Here is an 18,031-nt window from a genome sequence, read left to right as displayed (position 1 = left end):
GTCTTCCCTTCATATATTTAATATTTTGGTTAGTACAGAACTCAATATTAAAAGCAATACTCCTTAGATTTTTGTTTTATTTTATTTTTTAAGTTTATTTATTTATTTTGAGAGAAAGAGAGAGAGCAAGCAAGGGAGGGGCAGAGAGAGAGAGAGAGAGAGACAGAGAGAGAATATCTCAAGCAGACTCCACGCTGTCCACACAGAACTCAATGCAGGGCTCAAACTTTATGAACTGTGAGATCATGACTTGAGCCAAAACCATTTGGGGCACCTGAGTGGCTCAGTCAGTTGAGCATCTGACTTCAGCTCAGTTCATGATCTCCATGGGTTCAAGTCCTGAATAAGGCTCTGCACTGACAGTTCAGTCTGGAGCCTGCTTTAGATTATGTGTCTCCCTCTCTCTCTTCCCTGCCCCTGCTTATGCTCTCTCTCTCTCAAATTAAAATAAATAAACATTTTTAACAAATAATAAAATAAAATAAAATAAATAATAAAAAAGATCAATGATACTAAGAGTTGGTTCTTTGAAAAGATAAACAAACTTTATATACCATTAGTCAGACATCAAGAAAAAAAAAGGGAGGGGAGCTCAAATAAATACAATCAGAAATGGAAGAGGAGAAGTTACAATTTGTAGAACAGAAATACAAAAAAAACTATGAGACTGCTATTAAAAAATATATGCCAATAAGTAGGGATAACTGAGAAGAAATGGATAAATTCCTAAAAACATGTAACCTTCCAACAGTGAATCAGGAAGAAATAAAAACTTTGAGCAGACCAATTACTAGCAATGAAATTGAAGCAGTCATCAAAAAACTCCAACAAATAAAAGTCCAGGACCAGATGGTTTCACAGGTGAATTCTATCAAACATTTACTTTTTTAAAAAAATTTATTTATTTTGAGAGAGAGAGAGAGAGAGACCCTACATTACCAAAATGAAGGATAAAAATCATATGATCATCTCAATAGATGTAGAAAATACATGTGACAAAATGCAATATGCGTTCATGGTAAAAATTATCAACAAAGTGTGTATAGAGGGAACATACATCAACATAATAAAAACTATCTATGACAAACCCACAAATAATTCCCCTAAGATTATGAACAAGAAAAGGACATCCACAGTCACCACTACTATTCAACATAGTAGTAGAAATCCTAGCCATAGAAATCACACAAGAAAAAGAAAAAGAAAATGCATCTGAATTGGTAAGGAAGTAAAATTATCACTCTTTTGAGATGATATGATACTATATGCAGATACTCCTAAAGACTCCACCAAAACACTGTAAGAACTAATAAATAAATTCAGTAAAGCTATGAGATCAAAACCACTATACAGGTATCTGTTGTGTTTCTGGGCACTAATAATGAAATATCAGAATAAGGAATGAAGAAAACAACCCCATTTACAATTGCATCAAAAAGAATAAAATACCTAGAAATAAGTTTAACCAAACAAGTAAAAGAAATATATGCTGAAAACTATACAACATTGATAAAAGAAATCAAAGATGACACAAATGGAAATAAATAACTTGCTTGTGGACTGGAAGAATCAGTATTGGTAAAATGTCTATATACCCAAAACAATGTACATAGTTAGTGAAATCTCAGTTGAAACACCAACAGTATATTTCACAGAACTAATATTTGGTTGGATAAACAAAAGACCTTGACTAATAAAAGCAATCTTCAGAAAGAATAAAAAAGCTGGAGATATCACAATCCCTGATTTCAAATTATACTACAAATATATAGGAATCAAAACAGTATGGTATTGGCACAAAACCAGACACACAGATCAACGGAACAGAATTGAGAGCCCAGAAGTAAACCCATACTTATACGGTCAATTAATTTATGACATAACAGGCAAAAATATACTATGGGGAAAAGATAGTCTCCTCAATAAATAGTGTTGGGAAAACTGGACAGCTACATGCAAAAGAATGAAACTGGACCAATATCTTACACCACAAACAAAAATAAACTCAAAATCGATTAAAGATGTAAGTGTAAGAACTAAAATCATAAAACTCTTTTAAAAAAATGTAGGGGGCACCTTGGGTGGCTCAGTTGGTGGAGCATCCGACTCTTGATTTGGCTTATGTCATAATCCCAGGGATATGGAATCAAGCCCCACATCTGGCTCTGTGCTGAGCATGGAGCCTGCTTAAGATTCTCTCTCTCTCTTTCTCTCTCTCTCTCTCTCTCTCTCTGTCTTCCTCTGCCCCTCTCCCCCACTTGTTTTCTCTCTAAAAAGAAAGAAAGAAAGAAAGAAAGAAAGAAAGAAAGAAAGAAAAAGAAAAAGAAAAAGAAAATGCAGGCAGCAATCTCTTGGGCATCAACTTCAGCAATAATTTGTGGATATGTCTCCCCAGGTAAGGGAAACAAAGTAAAAAAAAAATAATAGAAACTACATCAAAACTTTTGCAAAACACAAGAAACCAAATGGGCTAAAGACTTACACGTGACACCTGAAAATGTAAAAATCCTAAAATACAGGCAGTAATTTCTCTAATGTTGACAGTAGCAACAATTTTCTACATTTGACTCCAAAGGCAAGGAAAATAAAAGCAAAAATAAAATATTGGGACTATACCAAATATCAATAGATTTTGCACAGCAAAGGAAACCATCAACAAAACAAAAAAGCAACTGCTGAATGGGAAAAGATACTTGCAAATATCTGATAAGGAGTTAATATCCAAAATATACAAAGATTTTATACTGAATACCAAAAATACTCCAGAAATAATCCAATTGAAAATGAGCAGAGGACTTGAATAGACATTTTTCCAAAGAAGTCATACAGACGGTCAACAGACACATGAAAAAGATGCTCAACATCACTCATCATCAGGGAAATACAAATAAAAACAACAATGGAGATACCTCACACCATTCAGAATGGCTAGAAGCAGGAATACAAGAAATGACAAGTGTTACTAAGGATACAGAGAAAAGGAAAGCCTTATGCACTGTTTGTGGGAACATAAATTGGTGCAGCCACTCTGGAAAGCATGATGGAAGTTCCTCAAAAAGCTAAAAACTACAAGTGCCATATAATCCAGTAATCTTAATTTTTGGGTATTTACCCAAGGAAAACAAAAACACTAACTCCAAAAGATACATACACCCCTATGTTTATTGCAGCATTATTTACACTAGTCAAGATATGGAAGCAACCTAAATGTTCATCGATAGATGGATGGATAAGGAATATGCAGTATATGTACACAAAGTAATATTAGCCATAAAAGAATGAAATCTTGCCATTTGTGTATTATGCTAAGTAAAATAAGTCAGACAGAGAAAGACAAATACCATGTGATTTCATTTGTATGTGAATCTAAAACACAAAACAAACAAACAATAACAACAAATCAAAAAAGAGAAATAGATCATAAATACAGAGACCAAACTGGTTGATGCTAAAAGAGTAGGGAGGGGGAAATAGGCAAAATAGGTGAAGAGGAATAAGGGTTAAAACTTCCAGCTATAAAATAAATATGTCACAGGGATGAAAAGAACAACATAGAGAACACAGTCAAAAATACTGTAATAACCTTGTGTGGTGCATACAGTAACGACCCTTAATGTAGTGAGCATTTTGTAATGTACATAATTATTGAAACTGAAACTAATATTATATATCAACTATACTTCAATTAAAAATTTTAAAATGTGAAAAAAAAAATTTTTAAATGTGAGAAAAAACTTAAAAGAGATGAAAAATTTTTAAGAGATTTAAGGGTCAGTCAATTGATATATAGGGATCTTATTTGAACACACTAATTCAAATAAACAAACTATAAAAAAATTAAAAGCAAATATAAAAGCTGACTAGATATTTTATGATATTAAGGAATTATTTTTAATTATTTCTAGGTATTATTCTAGTATTGTTTTCATTTTAAAAGAGTCTCTTCTTAGGTATGTTGAAATATGTACCAATTAAATCATACAAGAACTGGTTTTTACATCAAAATAATCTGAAGTGGGAGGAGTGTGTAAGGTCACAATGAAAGAAGGTTGACTATGACATAATTATTGAAGCTTGGGGATGGATATGTTCTCATATTTTCAAATTTTCTATATGTAAAAATTTTAATATGCATAAATACTAAGTTCCATTATCTTTTTCAGATGTTTACAACAAGTTCTATAAAATATCTGTATCCACTATCACAATCTGTGTCTGCATGTTAGGTGATTATATACATCAAGATATTATTTGTGTCCTTTATAAATTTAATCTTTACTTCGTAAGCTAGCCAAAAGATTGGTGTAAGTCTGAAAACTGTGGCTGTGACTGAATGATACTACTGTTTAAGCACCTAAAACTTAGCTGAAGAGACAATCTATAGCTTTGTTAAACTACTTATATTCACTGAAATCAGGAACCCTATTTTTAGAAGTAATTGTGAGGAAGAAATGTATTTTCAAGGAACTAATTAGTTTTTGGCATATGCTATATGAAGTATACTGGGCTTGAGATGTGGGTTCATGTTCTTTTCCTGAAATCATGGCAGAAGTCAAGTTCTAAAACCTTGATGAATTCAGCACAACAAAGGTAGAGAAATGCTGATTCGGCAATAGTGAGACTATCCAGGAACACTCTGTCCCCTTGACAACCACATAGAGTAAAATTTACTCCAGATATATCACAAGTCTTGACCTGAGCCTCATGTGCTAGTTAACTCTCTCTTACTATAATGATGATGACAGAATACATTAATAATGTTAGCCTTTGTTGAGCACTTACTATGCCCTAAACACTTGCTTAGATTTTACTTGTATCACACGTTATGAGAGTACCTGCACATGGGCAAACTCACTAAATTACAGTTAATTGACATTTTATTACAACAACTTTACAAATAGAGACTACAACTTAGATTTGAATAACTTGCACAAAATTCCCTACCAAGTTGCACAACTGGGCTGTATTGAGTAGTTCATCATTCAAGAAGTATTTGATTCTTGCTCTTAACATGTACCTTAGTAACTTACTAGATACCAAGAAGTATATCTAGTACTTCATCCATCATGCCAAATTGACCACTGTGTGATATTGGTTGGGCAAGTCACTAACCCTTCTGTGACTCAGTTTCCTTCCTATAAAGTATTGATAATTGTAAGTGCCCTTCACTACCTCATTGACTATGCACAACAATTCCTTACGGTAGATATTTCATCTGCTTTACCGCTTACTTATTAATAGTTTCTCTAGAGCAACCTTTCAGTGTCTCATGTCCTCATCTACTGCATGAGACTAATATTAATAGGATTGTTGTGGAGATTTAGTGAGTTAATTCACCTACAGTATCTGAGACTTAAACACACAGGAATTGTTTTCAATTAGGTAAACACCAAATGAATGGGAAAAGGGAGCAGACACAAGTGGCTTTACCCCTGAAACAAACAAACAAACAAGACCTAAATACCACATATACTGTGTCACTATAGGGCTCACTGCTCTTCTGTGTCTTGATTTTCTTTTTTAACGGCTTTTGATGCCATTTTTAAAGAATAAAGACAGACAGGTATTATGCAGTAGAAAAGCATTGCTTTTGGAGTTATATAAACCCAAGCAAGAACACTGGCTTCCCTATTTAATAGTCATGTGACCCTGAGTAATCTACTTAGTTTTCTGGGAGTCTGTTTCCTTAATTCTGATATAATGAAACAATATGAAAAGATATAAAATCTTTATTTCTAAGTGCTGTCTTGAAGATTAAATCAGATGATCTATGTCATAATAACATATAAATTATTTCAGTCATATTTTCCTCTGTATACAGTTTTTAGAAGAAGGAAGTTCTACAAAAGGATTTGATCTCAGGCTTTTACACCCGCAGATTAAGCATTTCTGCCCACCCCCACACCCCCATCCCCAGAAAGTAGCAACATTAGCATATTCTCCAACCAACTTTCAAGGTAGTACTTCCACTGGGAAGGCATTTTCAAACTGGTTTAATCATACATGTTTATGGACATATCATTATGGATACATCTCATATATTTAGTAGCATATTTCCCCTTTATGTCCCAATGCCTCAAAAAGATACCGTGTTTTTAATTCATTGACACCTGTCAAAGAGAGAATATCAGGCTTTATTTCAAATTTGTGACATCCCATTGCTGTGTGATACTTGACATCACAAGATATCATGCAATTCTCCACGTATTAAGCTCGATACAGTCCTAAATTTGCACTCCAAGCCCTCATTGACTTCAACAAGGCTTCGACTTGTAGAATGATTGCAGATCAAGTCATTTTGATATAATGTAATTTTTTTAAGTAGCTTTTTTCCATAAGTAGAAACATGCTGCGAATAGCAAACTACCTGCACAGCATACACACAGCAGTCAGTAATCCTGCTCCTTGTCAAAACATTTTCTGTTCATATGTGAGTGTTGACTGTGGTGAGAGACTTAAAAAGATTTTAAGGAAAATCGCTGCAGCCACACTCTACTCCCTTATTAGCATAATATAATTTGAGGAGCTTCATTAAAATCCATTCTTATAGAACCACACCTTCCTTGCATGCTTTATTACAATAAATTAGCTATCAATTGGACTATTGACCTTCTATGCATGTAAATCATAGCATGTTTTCCTTCATTTTAAGATCAGCTTTTGTTTCCAAATGAAGATTTATTTTGCCACTTGATCACAGACTGAACATATACCATAAATCATGAAGAACATAGTCTGCGGATATATGTTTCAAGTTCAAGCAGCAATGATCTGCTACTTATAATCCTGAAGACAATAAACATTTTTATCCAATCAACCAGACTCTAAAGAAATTCAAAGAATGGAAAGTCTTTGAAATATACAGGCTTTTGGATATCAAATTACCTTTGAAACCCTCCACCCAGAAGTATCTCTAACAAAATCCATTTGAAATACTGCTTCAATATTCTAAAAAATCAATAATTTAAACCACAGGTTGAACATTTTTACTGCTTCCACGGCAGACTGTCATTTTTCGAAATGAAAATGCTAATGATACCAAAGGGGAAAGCACTAAGCAGAAGAGATGCATGAATGAAACCTTGGATTGGCTAGACCTGCTGGTTTGATCTCTTTCTCCCTCACTCATCTGTGACAAAATGTCTTTTAAAATCAACAACTTTCATTTCAGTGTTTCTAAAAAATGCACTTCTCTGTTGTACATTACATCCTTCTCTATAGGAAGTTAAGGAATGTGCTGTAGTGAGACATTTTATAGTAAATATGAATACAGAATGTAATACCAAGTAGGCTGTATTATTTCAGCATAATCTATAATGTCGGGACACATTTAAAATATTGCACAGAACACTGGGGAGAAGATAATCCCCTGGTACCAACGATTTTCATATTCATACCACTGTACTAAAATACGAGTAGTAAAGGAAACCATGGAAATCCAGGGCCCAGAGGAGTTCAATTCAGAAGAAACTTTTTCATTGCCTCTCAAATTATTTATAGTGTTTAAAATTTTTAAGAAATCAGGGTGTGAGTTCAGGGTGATCTCCTTCTCTATGGGGGTCCTGGATTTGGATCTGGTCTACCTGACATAACAATCTTACTAATACAGTGGGTGAATACTGAAGTAAAATCACTTTTGTTCAAAAACATGTAAGTGTCATTCATGGAATATGAGACATTCTTACTGGAACACAGGCCAGGGAAATAAAGCCAACAAAACAATGATTATTAATGAACAGTCAAACACGATCCCAAGAGCTGTGGACTTAGGAGGGAGAAATCTTGACCCATAAAATAAGGTGGTTTTAAGAGGCCCACAGTAAATCTTTTAACAAGATTCTCATTTTCGTTCCTAAAAAACCTGTAGCAACTTAAATTCAACCTGCAGCCAAATGGTGGCAAAAGAACACTACTGATCGGTTTCTGTCATATGATAAATCACATCACATTTCCATCTGGAAGAATGAAAAATCCTAATATGAAATAGAAGAGAGGAATTCAGCCTTTGCTGAATGGCTGCTGTGTTTGTGGCACTGAACTATGACTGATGACTACAGGGACATAAAAAGCAAGGGGATTCAGAATTTGTTAAGCCTCAGTTTATCCATGCAGTGGGGATTATGACATCTAACATAGCAAGTTGCTAGTAGTGAAAGAGAAAATGTACATTATGCGGGTTTCAGAATGCCTGATATGTAATATATGTACCATAAATACCCAATGCTAGTTTCTCAGAGGAAGATGGACACTGCTCAAATAACTCTAAAGAAAAACAAAGATATTCTAAACATGTAGAACAGAATATAGAACAGAAAGGAGCTGAGAGTAGGCTTGCCCATCCTCTTTAAGAAGGCTACACAACATGTTAGTGGCAGAGTTGCAATTTTTGTCTTCTTCCTATGACAGCAGGAAGTTCTTCCAAAGGTTGATGGGGACACAGTTTTAAGGGAAGAGAAAGTCTCCAAGGAGAGTCACGCCTAAACTGGCTCCTGAGGGCAAATTAAGTGTCCTGTAGGCCAGATATTGGGCGGGCTCTTCAGATAGGAGCACACTGCATAAACAAGTGCTATTGGAAGGCAGAATCGAGCATCTTCAGGGAACATGCAGGGCACCCTCAAGTCGGTTTTTCTTGAACAGTGAGCGGTCTCCAACTCCATGTGTACAAGCATGGTCTGTAGACCAGATAATAAAAAGAACATGTGGGGTCTGAGACATTATATAAGGCTACAAAGGGGGCACTTATATTTTGAAAATCTTAGCCTTCTGTTTCTTAAACCTTTTTGTGAAAAGGCATAGATGAAATAAGGCTAAGAAAATACTGGGTTGCAACAAGAGGGCCTTGTATGACCCACTAAGGAGTGTGAATTTTCTCCTATGGGTAGAAAGCAGAGAGACATGTCCACATATACTTTAGGGAGGTAAGTTTGGTTGCAAATAAGTACATTGATATCTGTCAGGAGACACCAGGGAAATCAGACCTTTTAAGAGGTCCAAGTGATGTTCTAAGTGAGGACAAATGAGGCCTTGAAGAATGAAAGTCAGTGTGGGGACAGAACATACATATTTAAGTATGGTTCTGGATTTGCTAATGGATTCTATGGAAATGATCAATATGCCCTTTGAGAAAGAAGGGGAGGGAGAAAGAAAGAGAAAGGGAGAGGAAGAGGGAGAGGGAAGGGACAGAAGGAGGCAGGGAGAAGGGGAGGAAGGGAGGAGAGATCGAAAGAGAGAGAGTTCACATGTGAATTCAAAGTTTTAATAAATTTGCCTTTCTAAGAAGCTGCATCAAAATTATTTGTTCCATTGTTGATTTTATTATTATTGATTATGTTGTTATTACATTAGCATTTGAATCTGTGAAGTACTGTAAGACAGTTTGTTAACAATTTGTCAGAACACCTCTGCTGAGTGGGAGGATGACACACATCATTATCATTATTATTAAGATTTTCTTTTACAGCTGGTATCATGATAAATGATTTACAGATAAACAGAGCAATACTCAAGTTATTTATATCAAGTTAATTAATCATATTGATTTAACATCCTGTTCTGTTAACTTTTCCCCTTTAGATGTTAGTTTTAGATCTAATTTTAGAATAATTAAATTGAGTTCAAACTTTAGAACTCTACATTAGTACTTCTATCTCATCTGAGAAATTATTAACATTTTCAGTTCAATTTTAATAACTGCAGTTCCTCTATTAGAGTGACCTTTTCCTTCCAAATATTTGAAGTAATTATAGTGGGAGAATAAAAGTACCCATTGACAGTTTTCTTTCGATATTGAAAAGTTCTGCTTCAGCGAGTGGCACAGGACACAAAAGCCATGTTTTTCTCCTCCTATATTCACCTCCTTTGTGAATGGACCAACCACAAACAGCTGCCAAGTCAGAGATCCTGGAGCCATTCTTGCCTTTTCCCTCCCCAGACACAAAGCTGCTACTTTAATCTCCTTTAAATGTTTTAAACAGGTCCACTTTACTCTAGCCTCAACCATTTCTTCCCTAGTATATTGCATCTGTACACGCCATGAAGTTAGGGCTTTGCCAAGTTCCTCACCACTCTATCCTCAGGGACCAAGAACAGTGTGTAGACATAGAGTCATTTGTTGTGAAATACTTGTGGGATGAATATATGCATCTTCTCCCACTCTTGCATAGCTATTTTCTAAACACTTTATACACTACTATCAGAGAAACCTTTCTAAAATCCATATCCAATCCTGTCTTGTCATTCTTGGCATAACATCCATTTGTCATCCTTGAAGATAAAGTCTAAACTCTTCTCAAACTACAAACAAAGCTCTTTATTATCTGGTTCTAGTCTAACTTTCCCTATTCTCATTACATCATCTTTCTAGTGAAACTAAACTCCCACTTATACTGGGCTTCTCTCTCTGCTTGACTTTGCACATGCTACTCAGTCACACTGTGTCCCTCCTCTTCTGACAGGCACTGTTCAGGACTCCTCTTAGACTCATCTATTTTCCAGTGACAGCCCTTATCTCCAGCTTGGTCTGGTGCCGCCTATGGATTTTTACAGCTCTTGTTTCTTCCTCTCCTACATGTTTTACAAAGTATGTGAGTTGGCTCCCGGTGCATGTTACCACAAGATTTCAAGGTCCTCTGAGAGTAAGGACAGAGTCCTTCATTGTTCTATACTACAGGAACCATAAAAATGAACAGAGAACTACAGTGACTATAAAATACTGTAACAATATAATATTAAGAGTGCCAAGTACATGGTATGAAAGTGTCCAATCACCATCTATATGAACTTTAATTCAGACTAACTCTCCTCATCTACATATGGGAGCTCTTAGGCTAGAGCAAGAGCTAAGGTAAATCTTTTTAAGTCACACAATCTGTGCATTTGGATCCAGAATGATAAAAACACCAAGTAGGAGAGCAGAGAACAGGGAAGAACACCTGATTCAGACTCCTAGAGTAATTAACAGTCCTTATCCTTGCTATCTAGAGTATATTACATGTTTCTCCCAGGCATTAATTCAGTATGTCATGCTCAAAATTTAGCTTAGAACATTTATTTATATCCTTGAAGTACATAAATTGCCAAGCAGTAAGAGACTACTCTTTGAATATATGCCACCTTATAACATTTTCTCTCACAGTCCAGGAACCCAAATAAACTGGCTATTCTCCAGAGGTTGCCTATACCTCCACACTCCAAAGCCAATTTTCAGACTTGCTCTTATGTCATGCCTCCAATGGAAGTGGGTCAGCCTCTCCCGATAACCACACTTTCTGGAACAAGAGAGAAGAATGAAAAATGGTAGCTGCTTTCACTGTTGGTTCTACCGGCTAGCTGTCATGGTGATATGCTATTAAGAATATTAAGGCAATTATTAGGCCTTCCTACTTTTACTATTCCAGTTACCACTTATGCTAGGAGTCAATGTTACAATGAGAAACAACTTCACACTCTTTCTGATGGCAATAATAAAAAGCATTGCTGGTAAGTATGTGAAGAAATTAGAGCTCTCATACTTTGCCAGTGAAGAGTGAACTGGTGCAGCCACTTTGGAGGACAGTTTGGCAGGTCATCGAAAAGTCAAACCTGTAGTTACCACATGACCCAGTCATTCTGCTCCCAGGCATACCTGAAAGAGACTTGGATACATATATCCACTCAAATACTACTTATAACGGGCAATAAGTAGGAAAAACAACCCCAAATATATAAAAAAATGTAGTTTATCCACAAAAACAAATGAAGTTTTGATATGTGATACAACATGGAAGCTCTCTAAAAATATTATGCTAAGTGAAAGCAACCAGACACAGAAGGTCACATATTGTATGCTTTCATTTATACAAAATGTCCAGAATAGGCAAATCCGTGGAGACAGAATACACATTAGCCATCTCCAGGGGCTAGGCAGTGTGGGGAGTGAGGAGTGACTGCTACCAGGTATGGGTTTCTTTTCTGGAGTGACAGAAATACTCTAAAATCAATTAGAAAGCAGTGAAGGTTATTTATTTTTAAAACAGTAAAGTTTATGATACGTAAATTATAAAAGAAAGAAGTTTAGAATGAGATTGATGGCTAATGTTGCTAAATATTGTTATTTCTTACTCTGAATTTTTTAAATTGTAGGGATGAAACTTTCTAAGGCATTAAAAAAGAAATTGTGGTTACATAACACACATACACAAAAGCACACATGTTAGGTATATGTGTGCATACAAATATAAATAAATATATATATGCCAACTTAAAGTATTACAATAAGTTCTCAACAGATGATTACATGATCTTATGACATACGGAACTTAATTCTTTTGATAGCTGCCTATTGATGGAAACCATTTAGATTTTGACTTAATATAAAAAAAAACACTGAAATTTATATGTAAACATAGAGGAGGAATTTTTCCTGAAGGTTGTGTTTTGTAAAATTTCTTCCTTAAAAGTTTAATTACAATGATAGATAAATCTACTTGATTTCTTTTTATGCAAACTTTTATCACTTACAATAAATAGATTTTGTAGATCATCTCTCTGAAGAATAAAATGAAAAACTGAGTAGATCAAAATATAGAATGAAGTTGCAGCAATGACCTCCATCTGATTTTTCTCCCTCAGGAGATATATCTTTAAATAAGCAATTTCAATGTTTAGCCTTGTATTCCCTTTGGTAAATTCACTTTTCTTCTCTCTTGCATAATTTCTTTATAAAGACTTCATAACCTAAGACTCTGCACAGAATGAATATGATTTTTCTTTACTCTTGAAATAAAGAATATTTTATATATTATATCTTTTTTATGTTTGTGATTTAATATTTTAGAGAATTGCTTTAAACAGGTTGAAAACACCTTTTGTGCTAAAATAGTAAATATTTTCATTTACCATGCATATATCTCCAAGGTTAATGCTAATTCAAAGACATTTTAGAGAGCACATAATGTGTATTTCTCTTTTTCTATTTAGAAACATATAGTAGATACAGAATCTCAAATGGAAAACAGTGAGAAAAAAATATACACATATCCATCCAATCAGAGGCAGATATAGATTTTATTTGCTAAAGAGGCAGAAGAAAATGTTGACATCATAATTGCATTAAGGCCTTCTTATGTTTTAGAAATCTAGCTTTGGAATGTTTAGAATTTTCTCTGGCTTTCTTAACCATACATAAAAATCCAAGATTTATTGTGCACCTGTGACCTTTTGTCTCAACTGCAACTTATATTCCATTTAAAATCCTCAAAACTATTGGAATCTGGACATTAAATGCTAATAGAAGTGATTATTTGTATTGGGTCTCTTGCAAAGAGGTGATGTATACGTGTACCTAATTTCATTTATTAGGGCCTATATTCTTCAATTGATTAATTTATTTACAGAGAGAATTCTCATGTATTTCAATCACACATAACTTTTTGAAAAAAAGTTAAACTTCCTTAGCTATAAAGTACAATAGCAGCAAAACAAACCCCTGGTGCTTTTATTTTTAAAGGCACTCAGATTTTTCAGGTAATTCATCAAATTCATTCAGCAATGAAAAACATTTAATTAGGTATTGAAATATGCTATTATTACATTTTACTAAATTATAAGCAAAAGCTAGTTGCATGATAAAATGATATCAATGATAAAACTGCAATTCTCTCATTACAACTAAAATGTCTTGTTTCTTTAAAGTATTATCCAAACATATCTGTATTACATCTAATATTTTATGGTTCATGGTAATGCATAAATTAAAAATTAAATAATGAACTCAAGTTCTTATTTCAGATGTCTTTTAATCAGTCTTATTTGTCATCACATATTTTCACTAAAGAGGCAATTTTTTCCTTAGATAGATGGGATTTTCATAATTTTTTTTGTACATGAACAGCAAATAACATATGTTAAAAAGAGGAACTGTAAAAATGCAATGTGTATATGAATATAATGTGATATAGTGTATCAGAGCTGATACATGGCAAGCAAGCAGCCTATTTTACATGTTGAAGCACATTTTAAGCCCTCCTTTGCTCATGTAATTTAGGCTTCAGATGTATTTGTCAATTGCTCACTGCAGAATAGCTGCAGAACTGAAACAAAACCTTCAGTATAAAAATGACAACCCTTTTGTTTCCACTAAATCCTTATTCTGTCATCCACTGGCAGTGAGCTTTCCAGTCATGTTCTCTGCCAGTCCTTACCAGTTTGCCAATTACACAAGCTGCTTCCCAGACATCAGACACAAATTCCACAAGACTGCTGTGCAAGCGTACCCTAATTAACCATCAGCTTAATTAGACAATTTACTGTGTAATTAGCAGGCAATTAGTCAACACCTCTCAGATCTTATTGACTGCTGTGACAGCCTTTCCGTCTCTCCACATTCCAATACACAACAGCGACCATGTTTCTAGCACTCTTCAACCCGGTACGACATGGCTCTAGATGGAGAAGTGGGTAATATTATATAACAAAGGAAAAAATCAATATGTAGCCTGTCCAATTATTGAACTCTTTATAAACATGCCTTTTATTTAATACTGGAATTCTAATATTAAAGATATCTTAAGTATCTGCTCTAAATACGGCTTGATAGCCAACTTCTAAATATGTTTTATTTCATGTTTTAATGCAAAACGATTTCAGTTGTATGTACTGTGAATTATGCTCCATGACCAGCTATGCCTATAATAATTTGAGTGAATTTTTTGATATGTGTGTATCAGCCCTACTCAATTAAATACCATTAATGTTAATTGCAGTTATAGACACAAATCCCACAAAAACTGATGGAACATATTCTAGAGTTGGGCAGCACTTTCTAGTTTTCTTTCAGTGCACTATGAACAGGTTCAGAAACAGAGAGTCACAACTTGGTGTTTTAACATTTACAATAACACTTATCAATTTTACATGAAAAAGCATTTTTAAACATAGTTTTCTCTGAGCCCATGTGTATGTTGCATAACATCCACTTGCTCTTTGCATTGAAATTTCTGACCCCTATAAAAATACTTCCCATTTTCTGAAGATTTTATGACTGGCAACTAATGAGATCCCAACAGCTATAAGGAAGAACAATTCTTTATCTTTTTTTCTTTTCAGAAATATTAAAGAAGATGAATTTTACTGAGTGACTTAAAAGTCATAAAATCTCCTGTTAATGGAAAGGAACAGAAAGGAAGGATATGTGACCATCCCTTCATAGTTTAATTGGTTAGTTGTCATCTACATTGCCTGATAGCTGATAAACTAAAATAAGTATAAAGTACTTACTACAACAGAATTATTCCTATACTATTTACAAGTTTCCTTTACCAACAACTTTCTCTGTTTTCTTTTTGAATATAAGGGTCCAAAAATTCTAGGCAAGGAGAACAGTCAGTGAAGGGCCATAGGTGAGAATGAGGTTGGCTTATTGGAGCAACCCAGAAAAGGCCATTATGGCTCTCGCTTAATTGGCACAAGGTGAAATCAAATGAGATGAGGTCTGAGAGACAGGCAGTAGCCAGATGATAAAGTGATTGTATAAGGATTTTGGATCTTATTCAAGGACTATGGGAAGTCATTGGAATATTTTAAGCAAGGGAGGGACATCATATGATTTCTTTTGTAAGACACCATTTAGGCTATGTTATGGAGGCTGGAATGTAGGACAGATGAGAGTGGAAACAGGGAGGCTCTTGTACAGGGCTAGTAGAGTATTCAGTGAGAAATCATGGGGACTTGGATGTGGGTGGTACTGGTGAAGATGAGTCCTTAAATGAGAAGAGCAAAATTACAGTGATTTTATGCTTTAATAAATGATTACATAACAACTAATGTTTTAGTTTGGTATGCAAATTGTGGTAAGAATAACAATAACTTTTACTGATACGGTGTTTTACATGTTACAATCATTTTTACACCTTTTTTTTTTAGAAAGGGAGAATGTGAGCAGGGGAGAGGGGTGGGGGTAGGGAGAGAGAGAGAGAGAGAGAGAGAGAGAGAGAGAGAGAGAGAGAGAGAGAAACTTAAGCAGGCTCCATGCTCAGTGTGGAGCCTGACATAGGGCTCGATCTCATGGTCCTGTGATCATAACCTGAGCCAAAATCAAGAGTGGGATGCTCAACCGACTGAACCACCCAGGTGCCCCATCTTTACATCTTCTATTTTTCAAAAATTCAAACTGAGTATCCCTAGAATACTATAAGAAAAGGAAAGCAGGTATTATGTTATTAGTGAGCATGCTGAGGTTTACAGAAGTTAAGTAATTTATTATTGACAGTCACATTACCTAGGAAAGAGATAGCCCTCAACACTTTCTTCCAAATAAAGGGAAACAGTTGTAATACTTGAATAATAACTATTATGGTTTGCTGTGAAAACCATGATTGAAAACTTAAGTTAAAATAAATCCTCTAGACTTCTGCATGCAATCTCATTTTTTTCTTTCAATACATATTTTTCTTTATATAATTTGTTTTTACCTTTGGTGCCATAACATTTCTCTTCATATTGATCAAGAGAAGATTTCAAAATACAATGTAATGTTTGTTTATTCACTCACTGAAAAACTGTTTATATGCTAAGTGGCTGCTTACCTTATGCTGGCTATTGCAGAAAATCCAAGTATCCTTGTAGCAACCTCAGAATTCCAGCTACAGTGAACCAAACTGAACAATGACCCCAGCTCTTGTGCTGTGAAATCCATCCCTGCATTGTACTGCATTCCTACAACTCAGCCAATGATTGAACAGAACACAGAGACTAACTCATGCTCTTTCCTGAGAACTGAGGACTTTGTAAAGGCTTTGCTGAAATTTACTTAGATGCAAGACACTCTAGGCAGGATGCTTACACTCAACCTTCCTTCCTCTCTCCTTCACCTGGAGGCAGGCTTACACTGTGGTCTTATGGCTCTCCCAACCATATGCTCCACCTTCCTCCCTATTTTCTTTCACAGGTATTTCACCTAATAAAATTCTTGCATGTTTAATCCCATCTTGGCAACTTGTTAGTGGAAGACCTGGACTAAAACAATTGTGATGTCATGTTAAATGACACTTAAATGATCAATTACATGATATCCATATGGGCGCCTGAGAGGCTCAGTTGGTTAAGTGTCCAACTTTGGCTCAGGTAATGATCTCATGGCTTGTGGGTTTGAGCCTCACATCAGGCTCTGCATGGATTTGTGGTCGACTTGGGATTCTCTCTATCTCCCTCTCTCTCTGCCGCTCCCAACTTGCCCTCTCTCTCTCACTCAAATAAGTAAACTTTAAAAAAATGATACCCACAAAATCTAGAAAAAAATCTCAGTATGAGAGACATTTTATAAAATTTAAGAAACTTTTATAATGTGCTTTCATGTAATTAATGTCAATAGTTAAAGTTTGACATAGACTTTAGCAATATAACAGAGTTTCAAAATGTGGATTTTGGCTAAGATCTTAAGAGGAATTGAAATAAACTACAAAAATAAAATTTCCCCTTGCAGAATTATTCAAGTACATGACAAGAATCTGCTTAGAGAACTTTTATACCCTTCTCCCTTAGTAAGAATACAAAAGGTAGGGATGTTGGAGGTTATAAAATTATTTCTTTGGATCATACTAATTGTGCGTTCAGAGTCTCACTGCTATCCCCAAGACCCAAGAGAGGGGCTGAAAGAAACCCTGAGAATATTCAATATGTGTTCCCTGCAATTTCTTTTTCCTTTCGGAGGGGAAGGCACAGTGTGTAGTGTGCCAGCTCTGTTTGATATTTCTAAATAGTAACATCTGGGTTGTCTGCTGCTGAAAAATGAGCTAAAAGAGATGCAACTGTACCTTGACCAGCCTGCATTCCTAGTATTTGTCAGGGAAAAGGAAATATAAGATTTTCCTGTGGGCCATTTAAGGGTCCCATATAGAATAAGGTAGTGTGAGGTCACTCTAAGGTCTACTCAGTAGGGACCCCTGAATAGGCAAAGAAGTCTCAGCAAAGAAATGTTACATAACTCAAGGGCTCCTACGAGTTGTGTAGGGAGTAAGTTATAACCAAAGATTCAAAAGAACCATAGCATAAAGTT

General features: G+C 35.0%; 1 protein-coding gene across 3 annotated transcripts in view; it reads right to left on the bottom strand.

Moving 5' to 3' along the window:
• DPYD (dihydropyrimidine dehydrogenase) overlaps positions 1–18,031 on the bottom strand; it is an 848,382-nt gene that overhangs the window by 365,224 nt on the left and 465,127 nt on the right. Inside the window, exon 14 of one of the 3 annotated variants that reach the window (XM_049618417.1) lies at positions 4,308–11,267. The exons of the other annotated variants lie outside the window; for them this stretch is intronic. Coding sequence (XP_049474374.1) covers positions 11,220–11,267 — 48 coding nt within the window. The 3' untranslated portion in view covers positions 4,308–11,219. Of the gene's footprint in view, positions 1–4,307; positions 11,268–18,031 lie in introns of those variants that run through there. 3 annotated transcript variants of the gene reach the window in all.

Source organism: Panthera uncia, assembly GCF_023721935.1.
Source record: "Panthera uncia isolate 11264 chromosome C1 unlocalized genomic scaffold, Puncia_PCG_1.0 HiC_scaffold_4, whole genome shotgun sequence".
Classification (NCBI taxonomy): Eukaryota; Metazoa; Chordata; class Mammalia; order Carnivora; family Felidae; genus Panthera; species Panthera uncia.
Note: the sequence above shows the minus strand (reverse complement) of the source record. Positions and strands in the feature narration are given on the sequence as shown.